Source organism: Schistocerca americana, chromosome 4, assembly GCF_021461395.2.
Source record: "Schistocerca americana isolate TAMUIC-IGC-003095 chromosome 4, iqSchAmer2.1, whole genome shotgun sequence".
NCBI lineage: Eukaryota > Metazoa > Arthropoda > Insecta > Orthoptera > Acrididae > Schistocerca > Schistocerca americana.
Genome location: NC_060122.1, coordinates 714898089 through 714925245, shown reverse-complemented (window position 1 = coordinate 714925245; position 27157 = coordinate 714898089). Strand labels below are relative to the sequence as shown.

General features: G+C 39.3%; 1 protein-coding gene across 5 annotated transcripts in view; it reads right to left on the bottom strand.

Moving 5' to 3' along the window:
- LOC124614045 (juvenile hormone esterase-like) overlaps window positions 1-27157 on the bottom strand; it is a 496653-nt gene that overhangs the window by 217299 nt on the left and 252197 nt on the right. For all 5 annotated transcript variants that reach the window (XR_006979685.1, XM_047142877.1, XM_047142878.1 and 2 more), the window contains 2 exons: window positions 26559-26752; window positions 5727-5934 (listed from right to left, as the gene is read on the bottom strand). Coding sequence is in view for 4 of the 5 variants with exons in the window: in XM_047142877.1 (XP_046998833.1) it covers window positions 5727-5934; window positions 26559-26752 (402 nt within the window). In the remaining variant the exon portion in view is untranslated. The remainder of the gene's footprint in view (window positions 1-5726; window positions 5935-26558; window positions 26753-27157) is intronic.

Genomic DNA, 27157 nt, shown 5'->3' with positions numbered 1-27157 from the left:
TAGTTATTCAATAATTCTTTATATCTTTGGGGTTAGAGATTTTTTATTAATTTTTCCATTCAGCAATAACTGCTGTGCTATCTGGTTAGGTGTTATATCAGGAATGACTGAGGGAGTAGCTGTTGGGTCATTTCCAGGACTCTTCTGCAGTTGCTATACCTCTCCACTGTTTTGTTTCATATCTAGCTGCACCACAAGGTCACACAGTTTTTTTCCCTTGTATTTGATATGACTAGCATCAGGTCTTTACTGGCTTATATTGTTTCTTCAGAAAATGTCTTCAAAGAGGTGTTCATATTTATTCAGAAGTGTCTTTGTCTCTTAGTCTGGTCTCAGTATACAGGTTTTTCTACATCCCCGAGGTGTGTGCCTACATGAGACTGTATTGACCAGGTTTATAAAGGACTTATATTCGTTTGGAAAAGGATCGCATTCAAATATTTTAGTCAAGTTCCTCAGCAAGTTTATCCCATTGTGCTTGTTTAAAGTTAAATCTTCTCTTGAAGGTGGTTTATTTGAGTTTGATTACTTCTTCTATAGTGCAGTGTCTTGGAATCGGATCCCCCATTTCTTTGTTCACTTGATGGGCAATATTTTCACTTGCAAAGATATTACGTGGGTTATATCCACATTCTTATCTTCCACTTTGGAAGGAGTATGATAACTCTGGATTGTAGATTAGCTTCAGGCCCATGCGTTACATCCAGTTTTCAAGGTCTTCTCCACTTTGGTCTGATATACTGTGGCAGTTAAAAATCTCCTATGACCAATTTCACTGGTTGCGAACAGAAATTATCTGGTTCTTTGAAGCTAAATCCATTATTTGGGGGTTTGTACATGAATGTTTCTGTATGAGACCATGTTGCTATAGTAAGTATTTCTGTATCATTGTCTTCAGTTAAATTTGTGGACGAGATGCATTACCATATTGCGTGCTGGGTCTTTCAATGATTCAGGTCATTCCACTTACCTTTGGCCTTCTGTCATGTGGGCCTCTATAATTTTCCTGGATGAGCAGAATGTCACAGTTCTTTGTCTTACACCTACTGGATAGTAGTATTCCTTTCTCTAATCGTATTCCTTCAATATTTCTGGAAATTCTTGTAAGAGCTGCTTTGAAAAAAAGCTATGGAACGAGCCTCCCTGAAGATCACCACACAGAGAAATAGGCATGGCACGACATGTCATTATCAGCGATCAGGCATACCCTGAGCAATGCTGGGATTAATCCCAATGGCAGATTCTTCCACCACTATAACATTACACTCGATGGAGCAATATTACACTTAATTAGAAAAACTGGGCTGTTGTTGCCCTGCCTCACTATATTCATTTACCTCTGCATATGTAAAAAACGATGACCTATGTGTGATCCAGACTTTATAATTTGTTGTAGAAAAATGTGAAAAAATGGAAGATAGTTCATATTAATGAGATTGCTTTTAATTGGTATAAACTGATGACGAACTATATACATTTTGTATTAATAAACAAAATGAATGAACAATATGTTTGACTGGTCCTTTAGTTCATTTAAAGTAATGCTAATAGTTAGCACAATGCGAGTGGATAAACAATATTTTAGGTTTTTTGAGTTGATGTATAGCTGTACAGAGGTATAGATGTTTAGAGCTTTTGGAATTCCTCCTCTGGACCGAGCAACACAAAGCCAACCATGAGCAAAACTTGGATTTTCTACACTGAATCTGGCAACATGCAATGACCACCTTGAGAAGTTTTGATTGTCATCGTGAAAGCACAACTGCACAACACACAGGAAACTGTAGGCGTTTGAATGTGAAGAGTGAATCAGTGCGAATCATTGAAATTTGTGGAATCAGCAAATATTTTGCTTTGGTTTTCCCATTAATTACTGTCGCTTCAATACATTTGACACCAGTTTTTTCACAGACAGTCTCGTTCTATCGGACAACTTGGGTGTGTTGAGATTCCAAAGACAGCGAGCCAACTTTCCACGCTAATATGTATGGTGGTACTTCAGCCTCCAATGAGTTGAGAAATTCTGCTGGAAAATTAAGAGATTGATCCTCTCAATGGATTTATATTTCGTAACAGCGGCTTTTTCTTTAGCTGTTTCAGCAATTCTACTGGCTGATAGTTGCCACACATGACTGATTGATCTTCCAATGTTGATTTTTAGTGTGAAATTACAAATAATTTCCATTACTTAATGTTTGGCAACAGATGATGCATCAAAAGATACTTTGTTTGTGAGTGACACGAATTTCTTTTACCTGTAAACAAAAGGGAAATGGAATGTGATTCACCTATAAAATAAAACATAAATAATTATCCATATTAACGTCCAGCACTTAACAAAACGGAAATGGTATTCCATTTCAAACTCAGTCACCAATTACTATATACAATCACAATCATTATTTGTTATTATTGAAGACTGAGGCGTCAACAACAAAGTGGCTAGCATAAAAACCTTCTCCATGAAAAAATACATTACACATGTGCTACCTTTTATGGTGCTCTGTCCAACTGTGTTGAAGTCTATTAATCTCAGACAGATACACCAACATTCATTTTTAAACATAACATCCCTGCATCATAAAACTGTTGATAAATAGTGGGACACCACCTATACACATGATGAATATGTCAGTGTGGCATCTCAGCAACTGAATCATGCTAGCTTGTGTGGTTGCTTATAGAGCAATGTGCAAATCAGATAACTCAGGGTGTATCCTTTCAACACGAACTTATAAATCAACTCCTGATGATATGTTTCGTATATAGGTTAAAGTACGAGGAGGCATTACTAATTTAATGTTACTGTGTATATTTGATTTTAAATAAAGAGCAGCATAGTAAAAAAAATAACTATTTCTTCTACCATGGGTAATGATGAATCCCAAAACATCTACATATGCATCTACTTACATACGCCACAAGACACTGTACAGTACATGGTGGAGGGTACTCCATAGTACTGTCATTACTACTACCACCCTACATAATAATCACCTGATGAACCTTCCACTAACAATTAGCCATGATACTAATCTTATGACGAATCATAGCTTATTGAGACTCTAAGTATTGATATATCTTATGCCCATAATGTCAGCAAATACTACACATAGCTGGCACTGCCTGCATACATGGCAACTCATTACCCCATAAAATACAATATTGGCATCTCACTGGCAGTGGGTACTTCCTGCAGTTCCTTCTGAACTGAGATAAATCCACTCAGGTTTCATAAATTGCGCGTTCACGTTATTATACTCATCACTACTACCCACCATGGCCATGTACAAAACAAGAATGCAACATAAATAACAAAAAGGCACCCACTAAACTGTACTACTGCACTACAACTTTGGCTGCAGGTAATGGTCCTGAATCCAGCTGCAAGTGTTATTGACCACTTATGATACCACTTATATAGACAGCAGTGGTGGGCCTCTCTGGTGGGTGGTGGAAGCAGGTTGAGTGAGGTTAGGTGGTCAATAGCTCACAACCAGGGTGGGGTAGGATCAGAGCAGCAAATGAATGTCATCGTACTTAGCAAACATGATGTTACAGAAACATTTATTGTTCGTGAACTATAGCAATCGTGATGGTGTTTGAGACATCAACATACCCTGACATAACCCGTGATGGCATGCAAGGAGGTGCAGCCAGCACCAGGCAGCCTGACATCTTGCAGTGTTGGGCAGCCAGTGGTGGTGACGATAGCGATTCTGCAAGAACTGCAACAGCAGCAGTGAGTGGTGGCTGCGTGGTCCTGGGCTTAAACTGTATGCCTCCACAGTAGTCGGCTGGCAACAGCGCAACTGAGCCCCAGGTGACCCATTGGTTAGAGCGCACTACTTTCACAGCATCAGACTTCGTGCAAGCAGCAGGGCTGCACCTAGCAGTGGCAGAGACTGAGGTGGTGATTAGTTGTTCTGTGTAGACTCATAGACCACTGAAGGTGCCCCCGTCATGACTGGTGGCTGGCTGACACGCTTTTGATAAAAAATGAGAAGTATTTAGACAGACTTGGCCATCGTTGTTGTGCTATAGCATCAGTTTCTATGATGTAAGCCACAACAAAACTGTGGCTTGGATGTAAAGCAATCAGACCATCAACGCTGCAGTGGCTCTGCCTTCCTGCAGTGTTGTTGAGATTATAGCTTTGGTTTCTCAGCTGGATTGGTGATGTGATGATTGCCTGGCATCATAGTGGTCGTTCTTGTTATATCAACAGGCAGTTTCTGGTGAAACAGCTTCCAGTTGGCTTTGGTCTGACCTGCTTCTGTCCTCTTGCATCACCCATGGCAACTTTAATTTTGTCCAACTGTGCCCAGTAAAGCTTGCAGAAACCTGAAGATATGCTATGTACAAAATCGTTCATAGCATAATAAATGTGGTACAATACAGCTGTGGTGGTTTTCATTAATCCTTATTGTTATAATTAGTTTCTGGTGTAACAATTCTCCAGTAATTAGCCAAACCAAACCCTTCCATCGGATTTCCACAGGATGTAACGAGATTCATCACTTCAAATCGTTCATTTCCAGCCATACAATGCCCAGTGGCGTCACTCTTTACACCACCTTAAGTGTCTCTCTGCACCAGCTACAGAAATGTCTTGCTTATGAAGAGACCATTCTACTGCATACTTTGCAACTCCTCATGCCCAGTTATTGCACTAGCAGGACTTCTGGTACACTTTGGAAATCAAAAGTGATTCCTTCTGCTGATTTCATTCGACTTTCACAACTACCCTCCACAATGCTCGACGGTCCCTATTCATCTGTACATGAGGTCGGTCTCGTCATCAGTCAGATGTGGTTGTTCCTTACCATTTTCACTTCACATGCACATCATCAACAGTTGACTTAGCAGCTTTAGGATGGTTGAAATGACCATGGCGGATTTGTTAAACAGGCGATTTCCAGTGACTTCATCGTTTTCGAATTCACTGAGCTCTCCTGTCCAATGTATTCAACTGTTACAGCTTCTCTACTGACAACACAATACTCCCTGTATATTTACATAGTGATGGGTGTGCCTCTCATGATATTTAGTGGTCAGTTGCGTGGGAGTGCCCAGATATTTTTGATCAGATAGTGTATTCATGACGATTTTATATATACGACTGTGTGCAAGCCATTTACAGAGCACTAAATACACAATGGCTTCAGTTTACTAAAAAATGAGAATTTACGTCTATTTACGTTTTGCATGCTATTAGCGAAACATATACAACAGCAAAAAATAAACAAGTTTTTCTTCTAAAATACCCACCTACTAGTATTCAACCAAAAATTTGTCTATAGGCTTATATCTACTGAAGAGAAAAAGTGTTTTCATTTTAGATTTAAAATTTACTTTTCTTCCTATCGGTCATGTTATGTAATGCCTGATACAGTTATGGATTAGGAAATATAAGAACCAGTAGCAAAGCTTAATAAAGACCGCGCCATTAGTCATGTAAAACTCAGTAGTCATCAACTGACAACTACTGGCAAGTATTTAACCAGAAGCTGGTACAGTTTGAATCACTTAAAATGGTGAAAGTTTGAGACCACTCATACCCTTGAAATACTATGCCATCTTTATACGATTCCTTTTCCATGAAACAGTTACATGTTACAAATTATGCAATTAAGTTCGCAAAACATACCATAATCATAAAACAGAATACTGCAAGCACAATATGTACATAATCTAGTCAATAATAAGACTGCAATTATACTCACGAACAGCTCGCAAAATTCCCTCATCACGGACGACTCCCATCATTAATGGAATGGTTGTGAAATGATGGGGAGGACGGCCCTCAGCATAATCCTCAATAGCATGCCGTAAAATCTCTATAGGATCCTTTGGAAGAAAAACTTCATCCATAGGGATGTTGGGTGGATCAATGACTGGGCGATAGAAAGTTAAGGGATCCACAGACCAGAACTAGAGAAAAAGACACAGTAATAAAACCCATTAGTGAGAAACACAATATAAATATATAGTAGGCAACTGAAAGCACATTTTGCGTGGCTGTGAATGTACCATTAACACTTGTGAACAGTATAATCTAACGGATCGAGATTGAACCATGTGAGAAATTCTATTACTAAAGATCAGAATACATTGTCATTTTGCTTGGTAAACACATATTTATGGTCACATCTTTATGCACTAATCACTGTATAACAACACTGACAGCTATAACTTACCTACAGAAGAATGTAGGTACTTTAATACACACTGATGGAAAAAAAGCGCAACACCAAGACAGAATAGTGTGACGTAAACGGAAGTTCGTAGACGTTCTTCTAAATCTGAAAGATGATACCTATTCAAAAATTTCGAGCCAGTGGCACGACAGTCACGCTATTAGCACCACTATGAGGATGCAAATGAAGTTTGCTTTAAATACACGCTGTAACGGTCGTGAGCGGTAGTTACTTTTGAGATTGGAGTGGTGAGTGACGTTAGTCAAGAATACCTTTAAGGAGACAATGACGCCATTGTCAGCACGTCACTGAGTTCGTGTACAGAGCTATGGGACGCTGAATGTTCCTTCTGCGATACTGCAGAAAAATTTGGGAGGGATGTAGCCACTGTACCTGAGTGATGGCAGCGGTTGTCATGAGAATGTACGGTCGCAAAAAGATTGGGTTCCAGATGGCCATATGGTACTATAAAGAGAAAATATCACAGTGTTCGGTATATGGCTCTGACGCATCGTGCTACATACGCAGCAGAAATTAGAACAGCAGTAAATACCACTCTGACACAACTAAATATTATAAATTGATTACTTCAGGGACAGCTCTGAGCCAAGCACTCTGTAGTGTACATTTCATTGACTTCAAACCACTACCATTTGCGACTTCAGTGCTGTAAAGCGAGAGCTAATTAGAAGGAATGGAGGAGGTCTGTTGTGTTTTCTGATGAAAGCTGATCCTGAGTCAGTGCCAGTGATGTGTTGGTTAGAAGGTGGTCACTCAAGGACCTGCAACCAATCTGTCTGCATGCTGGACGCACTGGACATACACCTGGAGTTATGGTCTGGGTTGTGATTTCGTATGACATCAGGAATAATCTTCTGGTTATTCCACGCATCCTGACTACAAAATGATTCTGATGATTCGACCTGCTGCACTGCCATTCATGAACAGCATACCAGGGGGTATTTTTCAACTGCATAACGCTCGCCCACATCCGCTTTTGTAACCCAAGATGCTCTGCATGTAGAAGTATTGGCTTGGGCTTCTCTATCACCAGATCTGTCTCCAGTCGAGCACATATGGGACGTCACTGAATGACAACTCCTGCATCACTAACAAACAGCATTAACCGTCCCTGTATTGACTGATGAAGTACAACAGGCCCTCTATGGGTTCATTAGACATCTTAGAAATTATATATTTGCACCAATCCCTGCCTGAGCTCCTCAGAAGTTTCCAACTTATCGAGTGCCTTCGTGCATCATATAAAGGACTTTGCCTCTCCCAGAAGGTTCAGTCTTGCTATTTGCAACAACTGTTGTCCCACCCGATATGTTGTCGCGCAAATTGTATTAATTCATAATGCAGTTAATACAACAAGAAAATATATATACACCATAAAAATTGTAGCTTCTGTGGACTATTAGAACAGCTGATATCAGTCGGCAAAGTTAAGATGATAATACTGTAATTACGAATGATTTATTACGCAAATGGATTATTTCAGACAAGTAGTCAATAAAATGACACGAAACACTGTATAACAGAGTTCAATGCTTGACTACACTATCGGAGGTAAGAAATATGCAAGTCAGCAATAACAGCATGATTACTGCATATACAGTTCTCGGAGTGTGCACATCTGCTGAAAGCAGGTTGGTCACAGTTCTGATGGGAACACTCTTTCGTTAATTCTTCTTCGAAGTAGCACTCCAAGGGTGTTCGAAATACACCAGGAAAGTAGCCACATTGAAAAAATGCAGATTTGATCAAATAGGAGAATCGTACCACCGAGAATTGGAAATACACAAACGACTGAATGCGTAACAAGTGGTCCCTGAGCTATATGTTAATGTGATTGTCAGAAAGTACCATAATTGTGGTTGTAACACATTTCACAAACTTTTTGTGTGGATGGAAGAAGAAAATGTCGGTAGGTTGCAAAATGTCTGTGCTCTTTGCTGGAATCAACTTCTTGATGAATTCAACGTCTTCAAGAACTGTAGAATTATATAGTTTGTCCTCTCTATTTACTGTCCAGGAGACAACCAAAACAAGGGCTTTAGTTTTTTTCTTGTGTATCTGGCCATATTACTCGTTCTAGGAAAACTTGCTAGCAAACGCCTTGATGTTCAGTAAATTTATATTCATGTTTAGAGGAAAATGGGAGGTGGTCTCCGATACAAGAAGATACAAATGGGGTAGCAGTGTACCATCCATCACACTTCCAGGCATTGTCATATAAAAACGTGTGGTTAACGCTATGGATTCAACTGCACCACAGACATGGTTGCTTACCCTCATTGCGAGAGTCCGCCCAGATTGTAACTCTTCGTCAGATCTTGATTGGTCAACATCAATTTCTTAATCTGGTGGCAGACTTTTTTTCCTCAAGAGAGTCCTGATTTCTCTCACGAATTGACAGGCGTTTTGTTGACCACTTCCTAACTTTGTAGGTTAATTTGTGCAGACTACCTTATTCTTATATTTAAATATCTTTACCCACAAGTTGAAGCTTTGAACTACAATGAACCATAAGGGTCAATTCTCTTCTTCATTTTAAGGGCCCAAAGTCTCAACTTGTGGTCATGCATTACTGCGTTTTCCTGTCTCTTTCCTATAAGAACATCACGTAATTCGTAGTTTATCATATCCTGCAGAATCTTTGGGTTTGATGAATGACATTGTTTAGCCTATTTTCAATTTTTGTAAGACATTCTTGCTCTTAATTTTCTTCTTCTATGCCAACACTACTGTAATTTTACGGCACTGTGTCATATCAGTTGCTAATCCAGGATGACACTGACAGGGAGGATCAAAATTTCCATCTATTTCCCTTGGTTGTTGTGTTAATAGATTGTACGCATACGTCAGATATCCTTCTGGAAACTTCGTCCGTTTTCTTGGAGGTGATGGCTGACAAGATGAACAGCTGCTTCCCTGAAAATCAGCCATTGGTGACATTGCTTCATCTGGAACTATAATTTTCTTCATACGATGCCTCTTCATCTGATGCCTCTTGATCTGACGCCTCTTCATCTTATGACAGTATGGTGATCTCTGTAATTACCACATCCTCTTCTATCAACACGGTCTTCTCCAGTAGGTACATCTTCTGCAATACCAAATTAATCCCCCAACAGATTCACAATTACTGTTTTTCTGATAGTCCAGGGTGAAACACTTACTGACTCTGTAAACACTTCCATACCACAAAGCTAATCTGATCTACTCTGACAGCAAACAGAAACCAATCTGACATATTGTGACCACTGTCCTGCTTGCAGTGTGATATATAAATGGAGGACTTTAGTAAAGAGGGGAAACCTATTACTGTCTCACCTATTCCTCACCTATTCTCTACATCGACTGCTGTGACCTTCCCTTATTAGTTGATGACAAGAGACACCCCACAAATGATAACACATCCTCAGATGAACTGCTGGAAATGGGGTAACATGGTTTGCAACAGCTGAATCTATCCCAAGACTCTACAATTTCAATAATCCTAACTCACTATCTTTCTCTATTAGCATATTATGCTCAAATGTGGCCTCTGCTCTCCACTGTACTACCTCATTAACTAACGACGGCATAGTTTCCTGACGAGTGACACACCTTGTGTCCGTGATACAGGGACAGCATTATCCTTACTCATAGCTAGGAATTCCATAACAACCCAGCAATAAAAAGAACGGATCACTCGTTAGTAAATAACACTACTACACTTATTTATTATGCCTAATCATGAGCCACTTGGACACCCTGAATTTCCTCACCAAAAGACCAACACACTGACACATAAAACCATAAGCCACAGTTTGTATGTCATGTTGTGTCAGGTGGTACATCCTCCTTTCTATACTGGCAGCAATATCAGCTCTCCCGATACCACTCTGCCAGGTCAGTGGTGAACCGACAGGTCGGTGGGGCTCAGTGATAGACTGGTGTATAAGAGAGGTGTTTCATTATACTTCAGTTACACATCTTGTCATTTCCAACATAAGACAGACAACATCCACTCTGGTGTGGCAGACTGGCAATGGGAAGTATATGGCCACCCTTTCTCCTGGGTAAGTGGTACATGCATCAGCGTCCAGATATGCCGACGTCAGGCTGGCAGCAACCAAAGGCCTAACATCAGCAGCACTCTCCTTCTTGAGCTGCTACAGCACTCCACTATTGAACGAGTGCGGCCAGGTGACTCAGCCCCAGCTCATGTCCATCACAGTGATGATGGAAGATCGTTGTGTATGAGGCACGACCCACTGCCCCCTGACATGAGTGTGGTGGCAGCAGGCATGTACAGAAGTTGGAAGTGCTATGGTATGAAGTTCCACAGAGTCGACTTAGTGCCAGAGGTGCCTATCCTGACCTTGTCTCAAACCCATGGCTGCAGCTGGCAGTGTCCAGTCGTCTCGTCATATAGTGTAGACATCGTGTCATGGTGGTGCTGCTGTATGATTAATGCATCTGCCTTAAAATTCACAATTATTTATAATGCTCTAGGGCATATTTGTTGCACTATCAAGTGGTTCTTGTCCTGAAGTGATGACACTGTCCTCGCACTATTATGTGGTGCAGGCTTTTTGCTGAGCATTGTTAGCCCATCTCACAATCCTTTCGCATAGATGTTTCTACAACCTGTAAGACGCCATACTGCAGTTACTAGCAAGTCGTAGCTAATGCATTGCTTTCTGGCTGTTTCTTACCCCTCACACACACCCACTCATCTAACCGCACACACACACACGCACACACACACACACACACATATATATGAACACACACACATACACACACACACACACATGCATGCAAGCACTACGAAAGTAGGAAACCTACACTAGTGTGACATATTCAACTAAAAATTGTATCAGTACTTAATCTGAACAATTTAAAGGAGAAATAAAGTCAATCATGTTCAAATATTGGTGCACAAGTATTTAACAATGAATATCTTACATGGACAAGAAAAGAATATGATTTACCATAGTTAATACAAAGTAAATTACATTGACTGAATTTATACAAATAAGTAAGAGAGAGTTGAGATGGCAAACTGTGTGCCAGAGGCTTATGGGCAAGGTTGATACATTTTTATGAATGTCAAACGAATGTGATACTACGTCTTCAGATACAAACATCACCAAAAACATAACCATTTGGTGGCTTGTAAATAAGACTACTCAAAACATGATGACATAATAAAACACATATAGATTTTTAGCTTCATTAATTTTCCACCTTCAAGAAAAAGAAACTTATAGCCTCTCTTCACAGACATATACATATATATATATATATATATATATATATATATATATATATATATATATATATAACAAAGATGCTGTAACTTACCAAACGAGAAAGCACTGGTAGATAGATACAATAAAAAACACACAAACACACACACAAATTTCCAGCTTTCACAACCGAAGGTTGCTTCATCAGGAAAAAGGGAAGGAGAAGGAAAGATGAAAGGATGTGGGTTTTAAGGGAGAGGGTAAGGAGTCATTGCGATCCTGGGAGTGGAAAGACTTACCTTAGGGGGAAAATAGGACAGGTATACACTTTCATATGTAAATGCCCAATTAGATATGTCTGCCTGTGTCTGTATATGTGCGGATGGATATGTGTGTGTGAGAGTGTATATCTGTCCTTTTTTCCCGCTAAGGTAAGTCTTTCCGTTCCTGGGATTGGAATGACTCCTTACCCTCTCCCTTACAACCCACATCCTTTCGTCTTTCCTTCTCCTTCCCTCTTTCCTGCTGAAGCAACCTTGGGTTGTGAAAGCTTGAAATTTGTGTGTGTGGTTGTGTGATTTTTATTGTATCTATCTACCAGCACTTTCTCGTTTGGTAAGTTACAGCATCTTTGTTCTTTATATATATTTTTCCCATGTGGAATGTTTCCCTCTATTATATACATAAAGTCACCCCTGGGGCAACACTCATCAATTTGTTCCCTAAAAATTGTGGAAATTATTATAAGAAATCAAGTAAACGTGGATTAGATACATTACTAAGGAATATTTATTTAATGTATGGAACCGCTTTCATACTCTCACACTCAGAATACATCAATAAGAAACTAAACTTCCTCCGCCCTCCCTTCCTCTCTCCCTCCCTCTCTTTCTCTCTTTGTCTCACATATTAGTCCAGAAAGTTTCGTTAGTAAAAAGAAGATAAAAGTTAAGATGCTATTTTTTTTTATTTTAATGCTCAGGTGTTCTACATAGCCTCTCCCTCCCTCCCCCTCCCCCACTGAGTACAATGTGCAGAACTTTGACACAACCATCTGGCACTCTCAGGAAACTCCTTTTTTATGTTGTTCAACTCGCAAATCCCTCACACCATGCACTTCGATTTTGGCGAACAATCAGAGACCCATTCTGCACTTTTTGGGGGGGGGGTGGGGTGGGAGGGGGGCTTTCGTATTGATAGATTAAGTCTCATCATCCGTGAAGATCTTTCCCAGAAAAGAACTGGCGCCTTTTTCCTTTCAGCCAAGTCGCAGCAGGCATGCATGTGTCATTGTTTTTTATTCAGGAGTCAAGGTGTGCAGGAAAAATTTTGTTCAGAACATTCTGAAGAATTTCTTGAACACCTGATCTTGATTTAGTGATATTCAGTTCATTGCTCCACTGCGACTTGTGACACAACAACTGTGGTACACTACACCTCATGTCCACTACTTAACACTACCTGCTCACAACTGACTGGTCGAATACCCATCTGTTGTTTATACTTATTAGTTCAAGCAGTCACTATAGCAACTCCACTGATGTTACTTATATGCCAAGATCAAAATCAATCTCGAAACTTTTTGGATGGACATGGCGCACTGGATTGCAGAGCCACTTTTCATGTAACAACTTGCAAATGGCTTTTAATTTTGGCTTCTCTAAAGCCTCATCTACAAAGGATGCTGCTTTATATATCAATGATTAGTGTTAAGTGCTGAGCTTGAGAACGAAAATTATCTTGTAGGTATTTCTGCACTTTTTCCCGGAGTCTCTCATTGTGTAGCAGAAACATTTCTCTAGAGTCACTGAAGTGATACAATATTAACTGTTTTCATAAGTGAAACCCTCGCCTCCTTGGTAAAACTGTTTTTGATAATACTGAAGAGATATAAATTGTCAGTTTACTCATTTTACTTGTATTTTTACATTAAAAAGAATCTGAACATGCAGATTATTCAGGTAAAAAATGCAAAACAGATAATGAGGGCATCAAGCTTAGACAAATAATTTATGAAAGACACTGTAGGTCTTTCACAGGTAAAACGCTGACCTGTGAATAGGCCTACATGTAGTTCATGGCAAATGGATTATATCTGAAGAGAGACTTTTGAGTTAACGTTACATGTATCGTGGAAAAAAGGCTAATGGGAAATGGAGGTGGTGTCTTTATTGCAGTAGACAATAAACCCAAACTTGGAAGTGCATTTGAGACTGTTTCGACTGGAACCAGAATAGTGTATGAACGTTAATGTATAATTCAGTTCTTCTACACACCACCATACTCAACCTCAACCCCCAGATATAACCAAAAATCTTAGACGAACTGTCGGTTTTGTAAGACGGAAATTGCCTAAACACACTGTCAGCACTGGAGAAAACTCCAATCTGTGACCAACTGACATGATATCATGCGAAAGAAGTAGTAAATGCTTTGTCCAAAAATTATTTAGGACAGGTAGTCCAAAGACCCAATCGTGACAGACATCTAATAGATCCCATGGCAACAAATAGACATAATCACTCTGGGTATGTCAACATTTAAATTAGTACCAGTGACCATGAGGCAATTATATCAGTAATGGTTACTGAAGTACAAAAGACTGTAGAAATGGCGGAAATTCATAAGCTTAGAATTACCATTTTGAATATTGTGGATGCATCAACAGTTATCTAACCTTGCCAAGATGCCTACCACTGCTGCACCATGGAAAATTAGATGTAGTTAATATAAGACCAATAAATTCACTAAAATTATGAAAATTAGTAGCACTTAAATTATATAATGTACAGCTCCCTGAGACACACCTATTTAATGAAACTGTTAGTGAGACTATCTAATTTTGCATAAGTATTTTATTTTGGCTATCAGCCACAGGTAATTAAAATTCATCAGTATAATGTAATCAGCAATAATTACACATTTGATAGATATACAAATGCATCAGCTTACGATACTTTAATTGTATAGTCATAGTGTAGTGTCTATTTTGTTTTGATGTATGTATTTTCAGTGGTGTTATAGGCATATCATGTCAGAACATCATATTTTTCGTAAATAAATCTTAAACAATGAGATATATGAGATTCTAAGAAACACTAATGTGTAGAGTACGCACATTAAAACTCATTAAAAATGGATGCCATATATTTAGTCATAGATGCAGTTGTTCAAAGATACAGACTAGGAAGTGTTCGTTATGTCGAAACAGATTAAGCAAAGGATATTGTATATGATGTCAACAGGTGTCAAACTTGCTAGTAGATTTTATGTAGATATTACATTATAACAATTATATCGGATTGTTTCAATTCATGTATCTTGAGCTCGAAATCACCCATCTTCTGGCTTGGAGGAAGTATGGATACTACAATGTCCAATTAGTTTAGTATTTGATTTTCATTTTTAATATACAAATAGATACCCAGGTAACAGGAAGGATGATATTTGTTATTATTGTTAACCTTATCTCATTTATAATTTTGATATTTTGTCAGCTTGTAAATATAACTGAAATTAAAAAGTATTCCTTGGGATCCCATAAAATTATTACTTTACGCAAAACTACTATTTGGAAGATTCTAGAAAACTCATTAGGTATTTGCAGAATATTTATCTGTAGTAACTTCTCCCATATTTGACAAAGATTCAGTAAAAATGATTGCATCATAGTCAGCTTTATAATTACAAACACATTAATAAGGTTTGAGGCTGATTGTTTACACATAATATTTTAATAAATTCTGTATGGAAATGTAGTTCTGCGGCAATTTTCTCGAAAAACATTTTACTACATTTTGTAAAATCAAAATTTGTACTTAGATTTATGAATAGTTATAATTTTTAATTATAAGTTTAATTAACTGTATGTACATGTATGAACAATGCATTGAAAAATGGTGATTATTGTAGGTAATGTATATGACAGCAGTGGCACCCAACAGTTTAGTCTGAGTTCAGTTCAGTTAAGTGTTAGTCTCTGTTAATATGAGAAGGTCTGTGCTATCAGGTGTATTCATCTCTTTTCATGAAATGAAGTTAATAAAAAGCAGTATGTGAGTTGTTTAGTTGTTATGATCCAGTTGCCACAACCCAGACAAATATCACAATTACACTTAGCAAGGGAGCAGAATGCCTATGAGCCCACTGAGTTGTGCATTTTTTGAGTTTTGACCTTGAAAGTGAAGGTTCAAGATCACCTTTAAGATGTGCGTCAAGGTCACTGCCCATAGAGCAATTTTTTGAATTAGAAATGGCAGGAAAATCAAGGTCATCTCAAACTGACACATGTCAAGCTCATCCATCATGAAAGATATCCACCCATGTGTCTAGTCCAAGACGACTTAGAAAACGCGAGAAAATCAATGTCTCCTCAAACTGGCATCTGTCGAGGTCACCCATCACGAAACATGATTGCCCATGTCTCTAGGTCAATTACATGTCTTAAAAATGGCGGAAAATCAAGGTCACCTCAAACTGTCACCTGTCTAGGTCACCTTTCATGACAGTCATCTGCCCATGCCTCTAGGTCAATTGTACGATTTAAAAAGATGGGAAAATCGAGGTCACCTCAGACTGGCATGTGTTGAGGTCACCCATCATGGTATGGTGCTGCCCACACCTCTGGACCGATAGTATAGCCTCTAAAAATGACAATAAATCCATAAAAACGACAGGAAAACGAAAATAATGTTGAGAAATCAAAAAAGAAACTGGCTGCCTTTTGGTTTGGTATATGAGCACAGACTGCATGGTTGTCAGATCTCTTGTGACATATGACAAGGTGACACATGTGTGGCTTACAATGGTGGAAGAAAAACAGGTGGGTGGGGCACTGCTCTCCTGGTTGGGTGTTGGGGACAAAAAAATTTATCCTTCTGTCACATTTATAGTCCCATTATGTGAATTTCAAATTGTGGGAAGTAGAAAACAGTTGGGTGGGGCATTGTCATACAGCAGGTCAGGCTGAATTACCTTAATTATCATGTATCACCAAATCCAAGATGACTCCAAATGCAAGACTATCATCATCCTGTGCATACACGTAATATGTTTGTTTGAAAACTTATAAATGATTACCTTACAACAGTTAACTGAAGGAGACAATAAATGTACACATACACAGAAAATAAAATGAGATAAAGACTTCTGTTAGTCTTATGTCTTGAGTGCTAGTGTCATACGCACGTTGAAAGGCCACACCAGACTCATGCACACCTGGTCAACTGCAGGATATGTGAAAGAGGCTTGTAGAAGATGAGACACCTTAGAGTGAGCCCTTCCATGCCTCTGCTTTCTGTGACTTCTTCTCCAGATTGCACATCTGAAATTTGTATCACACTCCAAATGGCTGGGTGATTAAGTTTGCTGTGTTTTTCTCTCTTTTTTTCAAATAAGAAAACTTTCGCTACTGTCTTCTTTGTTTCTACTACAGCTTTATTCTTTTTGAATTGTTTCAAACTTTCCCTGTATGGGGACAATGTTAAGTATTTTACAGATGCAGAACATGCTGATTTTATTAGCAATGGTGGCTTGCTAATTTTTGGAGCTGCCCAGATACTAACTGGATTCACATTTACTCCACTGTTTGCACCTTGTATGTCAAACTCCCGGTTTATTGCGAAAGCAATGTCTATAACTGTAAAATTGTTACACAGGAAGAGCCCCATTTTGTAGGGGCCGTTTATAGCATTTTCCATTGCTACTGCTTTCAAATAGACCACTCCAAATATCATCATAATCAAAAATGAGGTTACTACTTGGTCTGTGTTATTTGCTCACCTAAACTCGAAACAAGAGGCTGTATCTTATGTGTGGAATGGGGCAGTAAGCAGAGAATGTGGACACGATTTTCTCTTCCTCAGTCTATCACATAACAGTGATATGATGCCAGTCACATATTAGCACAATAGGATGATCACCAGATGGCTTCACGAAGTTCACCAAATTGTCAAACCACTTGGTAAAGTGCGGGAAGCTGAAAATATCCCTATGTGAGATATCGTGTCCTGATGTGCAATACTGTCGAGTAATAGGAAGCCTATGGTATTACACTCAGGAATGTGACGGAAACCTAGCTTCATTGTTTCGCTGCTCAGTTTGAAGGACAATTCATTATGGGGAATGAAAGAATACTCTGTGAAGAATATGATCATTTTAGTATTCTAGAATGAAATTTTCACTCTACAGCGGAGTGTGCGCTGATATGAAACTTCCTGGCAGATTAAAATAGTTTAAATCTGCCAGGAAGTTTCATTTTAGTATTGTTGCAACAGCTACTGAACTTCAGGCACTAAACCCCTACAAGCACAAACACTATAAACACTTGAAATTCAGCACTTTTAAAGCAAGGCTTCTCCACTATGTCCAGCTGCGTAATTGTGTCATTGTGACTGCTCTACGCTCAGGCGTTGTGAGAACTAAATTCTGATACTTTCCAACAGAACTGAACACGTGCTTCAGACAGACTCTAGCTGTCTCACATTAGCGAACTCTCCCATAATAGGCACCTTACCTCTATATTCAAAATCATTTTCTTAATGGTAGTATCTTCTCGTTAAATTGTAAACAACGTCAAATGAAACATAAATAGTCATATTCTCAAAGTAAATTTTAATTTAATAAGGCAAAGTATAATGCATTTCATCATCTAGCATCTGTAGTTTCATACCTGCAGACCCGCAGACCACCGAAGTTCTGAGCTCTATTTCCATTTTAGCCAGCAGTGAAGATGAACTTAGCCACTAACAAAAGTAAAGTACGTCAGTCTATCATACTCACTGGACCTCAATCTTCACAAGTCCAAACTCATTACAACTGGCGAAGGACCACAGGTGCACCTCACAGGTCGACTGAAGGAACTAGAAGGTGTACATTTTTTCATCCATCTTGCGTCAAGCATTTGTGAGATGGGAAGCTATGAAGATGAGATAAGAAGGTGGATAACCCTACGGCCAGTGAGTAGAAGAAGCTCACCAAGATCTGGCATAACAGAGCAATAACGAACACTTCGAAGATCGGGCTTGTCAAAACACTGGTGTTTTCTGTCTTCTTTTATGGTTGCAATTGATGGGCCCTTAAGGCCAGAGACAAGCAACGTATAGAGGCATTTGACCTTTGGTGCTGGTGCAGAATGCTGAGCATAGAATGGACCAAAAGAAGAACAAATGTTTCCATTATTGAGCAGCTCAGTATCTTCAGGCGCCTATCTTCTCGTGTCAGCCAAAAAGTCGTACAGTTCTTTGATCATTTTGCGAGAAGAGATGGAGAAAACCTAAAGAAAATAATCATGGAATGTAAGACCGAAGGCAGGAGACCGAGAGGAAGAACAACAGCCAGATGAATAGACCAAATCATGGTCATCTCTGGTGTATCTCTTCAACAGGCTCTCAGAGAAGCTGGTAACGGTCCAGGATGGAGACGCTCAGTTCATGCAATCGTGACGCCCAGTAATGAGCACAACTTGTGACGATGGTAATTTACCTTGAAAATTAGAGAGAAACAAACTATTATTTTTAATGCAATACAATTTTTAAGCAAGTCCTGTCGATTGGAAAATCACGCAGTATCGTACCTGCTTACCTCTTTCGAATCATTATACATGTTTAACCGGTTTTTAATAAATATTGTCTGAGAGAAGTTAAAAGTCTTTTTCAGATCCATTATGTAGACTAGTTGAACTTATTATTCCCATTTATGAGCTCATCGTTAAACATTTATTCTTTCTTGCTCAGTTTCATCATAATGGATTTTTTTCTGATGCTTTGCCGCTCTGTCTACTACTTCTATGACTAGCTTTATACGTGGAGACAAAACTTTCACTTCGACATTTTAGTTTGGATCTGATTGATTTCGAAACTGAGAGTGACAGCGAGTTTTAGTGTCCCTGAAGAAAAAGGAAAAAGGATTGCTGTTGAACTTGAAGTTTACATTTAAGTTCGTAATTCGAAGAAAAAAATATTACCAGTTTCATTTGTGCCAAAGAACTGAATAATGATGCGATTAGTTTCTCGCTCCTAAAGTTGAAATAATAGTTTCGCAAAGGTTAAGACTTTTCTGTAAGTTTGATTGATCTAAAATCACTTACTCTTCAAAATAATGATATTCTCTGACTCCTATAAAACTAATTCCCTTTAAAAACTTGGATCAATTTTGTTTGAAAAATTTTATCTTTTTGATACAGTTTTTTTAACTCATACTACAATAGTTCTGTTAAAGACTACATATAAATGCACCATTGTTGTACTCATCAAAAGAAGAGAAGCTGGCACAGAAAAGCTGTTGGTACGTACCACAACAAGGACATAATAAATTTTGGTGAGACGGCAGCAGCAAACTCTGATGCAATGAGTGACGACCAAACACTTTGACTGTGAGCTCCTTGCTCACTTGCTCAAACGCCTCCACACAGCATCTAGCGCCTGTGGTCAAGTCATTACATATTTTGCTATCTCTGTATATTCTTTCATGTGTAATGTTTAAATGGTATTAATTACCAGTGTTGTGTACAGTACATCTTACTGGCATGATAAGATTATGCCGCTATAACCCAACACGGGCATTAATGGAGTGTAAGTGCACTACAACTTGTGATATGGTTATACTCACTGAGAATGGTCGATGCGAGACTTAGTCATTTTCTGTGCAAATTGTGTTGTTTTGTCAAATGTACACATGTGTCTGCAGAAATGATCCTACTTGGATAACACTTCCACAGAAATGACATGGTGTTAAGATTCCTCTTAGGAGATCTGATAGTGACGCCATTGTTTTTAACACATTAACAGTGCAGGGGACAATTCCTTAGAGTGAAATGTAGATTGGTACACATCACCTCTTTAAATAACTTTGCGTCCTAATGGTTAATCATTAAATTTGTGGGATGTAGGTATATATGTTTAAATAACGCACTGTAGTACTGTTTGGTAAACATTTACAGCATCGAATTTACGAGTGTCGTTCCATGACAAGGTACTGGGGGAAAATCGGTAAAAGTGTAAATAGCAGTGGTAACTGCTCAAGCACTGGACTGGTTGCAGAAAATTCATTAGTCAAAATATTCTGCTGAAAATTGCGGAAACAAATAACAAACGTCGCATCAACTGTAGTGTTAAAGTGTCTGACATCATGTTATGGTTATAAATTGTATTAATTAAGAAAGTTTAGCTCGACCTGTCATAGGACAATACCTCATCAACCTGTTTTCTTTTTACTGTAATGTTTGCATTTTATTGTTACGTTTGCATTGAATAAATCTGACTGTCCCATCCCCTAAACCAAAGGGACAATGCCCCACCTACCTCTTTTTGTTTTTAATGTTGACCTTGCAACACCAGCTATAATAACTCCTGAAACAGTTCGTGTTCAATGACAAAGGGCATCCGTCCACCAGGGATGGGAAGGGGGGAGGCGCAGGTATTTCCAATGTGACAGGAAGCGCTAAGCGGCTACTGTATGACTGTACCATAAGCCAGTTTGAAGATTTGAGGCAGGTAGTCCGGCGTGTTGCCTGCCCGAGTCTCTGGAAGAGGCCTCGTGCCAGAATGGGTTAACACCTTGCCTCTTGTGCTTCGGAAGACTGACTGAATGGACTTTTATTGGATGATCTACATTTACATCACATGTATTTATCAGTATGAGTTGCAAAGTGTAACTTAGCCCAGATTCATTGCTTCGTAAAGCGTATTCATCTTTCCGAATTACCAGTGCTATTGACAGTCCTCAGATGCTAATGTACTCCTCCTTCTACAGCACAAACATCTCGTCCATTGAACACAATAAACAATTACGTCCGTCCTCCCAGTCGAGCAGTTAGACAACGATCTTGGGCTATGTCATAGGAGTGGAGATGGGGAGGGACGGCAGCGCGGTACTGGTGGCAGTACTGAGAACTAGGTCTAGTTTAAATTGTTAAGAGACATAGTTGACATTTCCATAATGATCCTGTGATAACAGTTCGAATTGTGACCAAATAGAATCCATCGATAACAGATAAATTTACTATCCGTGAACTTAAAGGACGTAACCGATTTTTCTGCTGTACCTTGACTGATGATCAACAGAATAATCTGGTGACTTTCATTCGATGCAACAAACTTGCCAGCTGACGCTGCTTCCGACTATTGGCTGATATGCAATGAGTCACTGATCTATTTGTGTGCGCCTTTATAATAGCTGACAAATAGTTAGGTATCCAATTTTCTACGCGCATGTATGTGGGCCCAGAACCTGTTGACAATGTCTTGTTTTAAAGATAAGTAACTATTTTGTTATGTTAAAATGAGTACTCTAATGTAACATATTCATTTGCAGTTTGCTTGAACCAGAAATAACTGCCAACTGATTGAGCAAACAGAATTGTTAAAAAAATACTTGGCACATATATAAAAGGATCCTGCACGAAGTATAACAACAAGACATAGACAAATTTTCAACACTCAGTACATTATTACTGTCAATTGCTGTTGTTCTGTATTGTTGTGCTTACATCAAGCATAGACTGTGTGAATGAAATTAGTGCAACATACAAAAGTAGTTATAATGGCAACTACCGACGTGAAAACAGGTATGGCTGATACATCAGTAGCATTTAGGCATAAAGCTGGGGAGGTAAGGGCAAGGAAAATAAAAGACAGAAATGGTTAGTAATGAGCTGTCAATTAATTATAGTATGGGCGATGCTAGTATGGTAGCCAATATGTGTAGTTTAGGTGCAGATTTGTTCTCAGAATATTGAACGAGAAATCCATAGGTAGGATAAGGACTTACTTACTATGATGAAGCAGCTTTTGGTATGTAGCAACCAGAGTAGAATCGAGGTTGCCCAGACTCAGGAGAAACTTGAAGAAGAAACTGAGTACTGTATTGAACTGGGGAGGAAATTAAGCAAGTAGGAAAGCTGAGGAGATACAGAAGAAGTTTAGAAAATCCATGTTGATCTCACTGTAGTATTTCAAGAGCTCAATAAAATGCTTCAAAAGTAGGACAAGGAGCAGGATCACATAAAGAAAGTGCTCAAGGATAAGATAAATAACGTAGATAAAGAATAAAAGAAAGATGTGGGAGAGCTAATAACAACTCTTTATCGGCAAACGAGATTGGGACACCTAATTTACGAAGGTTAAAACACAGATAAGCGTTGTAAGAATGGATATGGTCTGCCAAACTGACTTCAGTATAAAAGAGATGAAGACGTTGACTGAAGATGTGCCACATATTGACTATGAACAGAAGCTATACATGCACTGTGTGAATTCTGTATGTGTTGTGGTGGCAATGAAACAAGAAGTAGGACAAACAATAGAGAGCAAAGTGAAATTTTTGTTATGTGAAGGATGCGTAGCTGGGAACCATCTCATGGGGAATAGTGGGTGAAGAAATATTCGTCAGTTTGGCAAATTTCAGAAAGTTTAATGCAAACAGTAAATGGCATAGCATTGACTTCCTTGACTAATTGAAAGACATATTGCCAGAACTGCGGGATGACCACAGAAAGATCAGACTTTTAGCATCACTTATGGCAGCCAAAGCAGGAACAAGGTGCATACTGACTGGTCAGAAATGCAAAAATAATGCAGAGGTTAAAAAAAAAGTTCAAATGACTCTGAGCATTATGGGACTTAACTTCTGAGGTCATCAGTTCCCTAGAACTGAGAACTACTTAAACCTAACTAACCTAAGGACTTCACACAGATCCATGCCCGAGGCAGGATTCGAACCTGCGACCGTAGTAGCAGTTGCGTGGTTCCAGACTGTAGCGCCTAGAACCACTCGACCACCCCAGCCGGCTAGGAAAAAAAAAGTCATTGCCCAAGAATTAGATGCTGGAGACATTGATTCCAGGGAACGAGCTGATGTTAACTTCATCTAGGCCGATGGCAAAAGTCAGCGAAACTTGTGCCAGAACCTGCAGTTCCCCTCTACTAACATCAACCGAATGGACATCATCGTACTGTGTCTACATCTAAACCTACATCTACATTGATACTCCACAATCCACCTTCCAGCGTGTCGTGTGGTGTAGGGTACTCCGTACTACTACTAGTCATTACTTTTCCTGTTCGACTCGTAAATAGAACAAGGGAAAAACGACTGTCCATATGCCTCTGTGTGAGACCTAATTTCTCGTATCTTATCTTCGTGGTCCTTATGTGCAATGTATGTTGGAGGCAACAGAATCATACTGCAGCCAGCTTTAAATAAACGCAGGTTCTCTAAATTTTCTCAATAGTGTTTCTCAAAAAGAATGTCGCCTTCCCTTCAGGGATTCCCGTTTGAGTTCCCAAAGCATCTCCAAAACACATGCGTGTTGTTCGAACCTACCAGTAACAAATCTAGCGGGCCTCCCTCTGAACTGCTCTGATGGTTCCCTTTAATCCGACCTGGTATGGATACCAAACACTTGACCATTAGCTGATCAAGAATGGGTCACACTAGAGTCCTATATGTGATCTACTTTACAGATTCGCCACACTTTCCTAGAATTCTCCCAACAAATCGATGTCGACCATTCACCTTTCCTGCCACACTCCTCACATGATCATTCCATTTCATGTTGCTCTGCAATATTACGCCCAGATATTTAAATGACGTGATTGTGCCAAGTAGAACACTAATAATGCTGTATCTGAATATTACGGGTTTGTTTTTCCCACTCATCCGCATTAACTAACATTTTTTTCGTTTAGAGCTAGCTGCTATTCATCACACCAACTATGCTATTTTCTGCATGTTTTAGATGAAAAAAAACCACTGATGATGGTGATATTTGTCACCAAAACTAGTTTGAGAAATAAATAAGTAAACAAATAACAAGGTGTTTTGCATCAAGGCTGACTCAATTTCTGATATTGTTGTTTTCCTATGCAAACACGGATGAAATGGAAGAGTTCCATGATAAAGTTATTGTGTCTACACTATGCCAGGCATTTCCAATAAAGCTCTTCAACAAACTTAAAAAAAACGACTGTGAAACTACATAAAACAAACATGAACCTCAAGTACAACAAAATCTGTTCAGCCAACAACATCTTCTCTAATTATATTAAAATTAATGCAAACGACATGTCACCTGCAGCACAGAGTGCTAACGAACAGCTGAAAGAGCTTGGATGAAATATGAAATCTGCTCCCTATACTCAAAACACAAGAACTGAATGTCAGCTTATACAAATTACATCTGGAATTAGCGAACCAAATCTGCAACTCCTCAGTACTGTATGATATAATGGAAAGAATAAATCACCACTCTGAACCGTGTCATTTGCCACGGTTCCTGTTTTCCCTTGGTTTATTTCTGTTTGAAGTTTCCGCCTTTTCCTAGAGGGCGTTGCGGAGCCTCCGCACACGCGCTGCTTGCGCCTCCACTGGGAGTTGGCAGTGTGCCGTGTGGAGGGCGGACAAGAGGTGGAGACGAGTGCTTGGCCCTGGGGTCTTATTCTGTATCGTTCATACCGATCGGTGTAGTAGGTTTGTCTCGGTAGTGACGTCATTTTCGGTTCTTTACCGAAATGTTCTATTCAGTAAGCTTCTGAGACCTGTTACCGAATGTTCCTCCCGACGATTTTACGACAATTGTACCGAGAGATTTTGGATTTCTGTGTGGCCCTGTCGATCAGTGAGCTGTGGTTTATGTACACCTATAATTTGTTATTTTAAACATATTTAGCTGTTTTAGCTTTGGATTTAGTGATCGTGTTACTAAAGAATCACCAGAGGACGCATCCGGTTCGAAAGTGAGTTCATAAAAGACTATTTTCCTTTTTTAGAAAAATGGTTAGGTTAGGTTGTTACTGTGAATGATTACATCCAAAAATAAAAAGTTTTTGGTCAATATTCTCTCAAAATACGTGTTACTTTAATGCAAATAAGAGTTTAAAAATCATTAAATATGAAGACATCTGTTCTGCTTACATATATTACACGAGTGTGAACTGATGTTACTAGTGACTTTGTGTAGTTTTTTCCACAAATGGTTTAGTTAGTAATTATCGAAATGTGTTTACAACTTTCAAGGAACAATGGAAAGCAATTATGTGAAGCCGTTTGACAACGAAGTCAGCCTACGTTCCTCTCAACAATAGTATAAGAACTGACCAGTATGCAGTCGTTGTTTAGCGTGGCCAAGTGGTCAGTGTGCGAGAGTGTGACGCGTAAGGACACGGGTTAACGCACAGATGAGCGCAAAAAAAAATTGTTTTCCCTCTTGATATATGCAACACGTTCTGAGACATTGTTACTCGTGTAAGTTAAGATTTTTCTGCAATATTCGTTATTACTTACATGTAAGAGCGCACATCCTCAGTAATGATTTAAAAAACGAAATATGAAAATTCTGGAGATGAAATTGCTGTGAGTGAAACAACCGACAGTGACCTTTATATTTTTTGTTGTCAGAAATAATTCACCATTTTTTCGGAATATGTAGCGATTTCCGAGTATGCGGTTAGACAGGAATCTAAGAGCACAACTTAAATTACTGGGAATGTAACTAGCAGCAATCATCTTCATTATCTTGCCCTATGAAAATTCGTCTGGTACTTTTGGAGATTAGCGTGTTCAAATAGAAACAGACGGATACGACAATTTTACAGATTTGTTATTAGTATATAGATACAGATGGCCATGGCGAAAAGAATATGAGTTTATCGTCAAAATGCGATATTCGAGATAAAAGAATGACATTATCAACAATAATTTTCTTAAAACCTTTTAACAAGAGTTATATTTAACGAGATCTGAAAAAAGTGTTTAAATTTTTTTACGAAATAAAGTTTTGTAGAGCTGTAGCATACCTCCCAAAATCAGTCAGCATTTGGCTTTCTGCAAGGCTCTACATCAGCAGATGCATTACTTCAGATGTGGAGAAAGTTCATTCATGTGATCCGAACCTTAAATGTACCAGAGCCTTTCCCCACCCCTCTCAGTGCAACTAGCCATACCTGATAATACTGAGTATACAGCTATAAAACATGCGAGACGGTGAGCAAAAGCAGCCTGAGAAAACCAATTGGTTGTCCTGTGGCGCTACCACTGGACACTTTGAAGCGTCAACCACGAAGTTGTTTTAGCGGAAGTATAGCAGTGACAGTTTCGACGACGCCAGAGGACGTACCTTGAGGCTGTCCGTAGTGTCAACCAGCAGGCGGTGGTCGACGCCCCTGAGGCAGGCGACCAGCTCTGTGGAGGAGCCGCGGCTGCAGTTGACGAGAGCGGCGTGCCGCCGTGCCTGCCGCCCCGGCTCCCTCTCCGGCAGGGCCCACGCGTCCAGCGCGCTGCCACTCTGTGCGATCACCCGCTGGAACAGGCCTGCAACAGCCCGCGGGGACGGGGTTTAGCAGACTTCCACACGAAAACCTGTCTGGTAGGCCTGCTACTCCCTGGATCGGAGTTTGAAGAGGTTTTTTTAAATTTTTTTATTACTTAAAAGCCAGTGATGTGTATGTTGTGAAACTGATAAGGTTCACTGTGAAGATCTGCGCAGTCACACAGCTTCCTAATAAAGCATTTCGTAGCCAAAAATTTATAGTCTGTGATTCATATAGGTGGGATGGGGCTTTGACAAATCACTGTTTTTTCTTCTTTTTTTAAATATATACCCGTAAATGTGTTGAAGAAGAGCTGCAGATTCCTGACAGGATGGAGATCACCAGTATAAGCAGCAGCAATAGCGTATCGCTTGTACGCAGATTGTATACGTCATTTACACTGAAA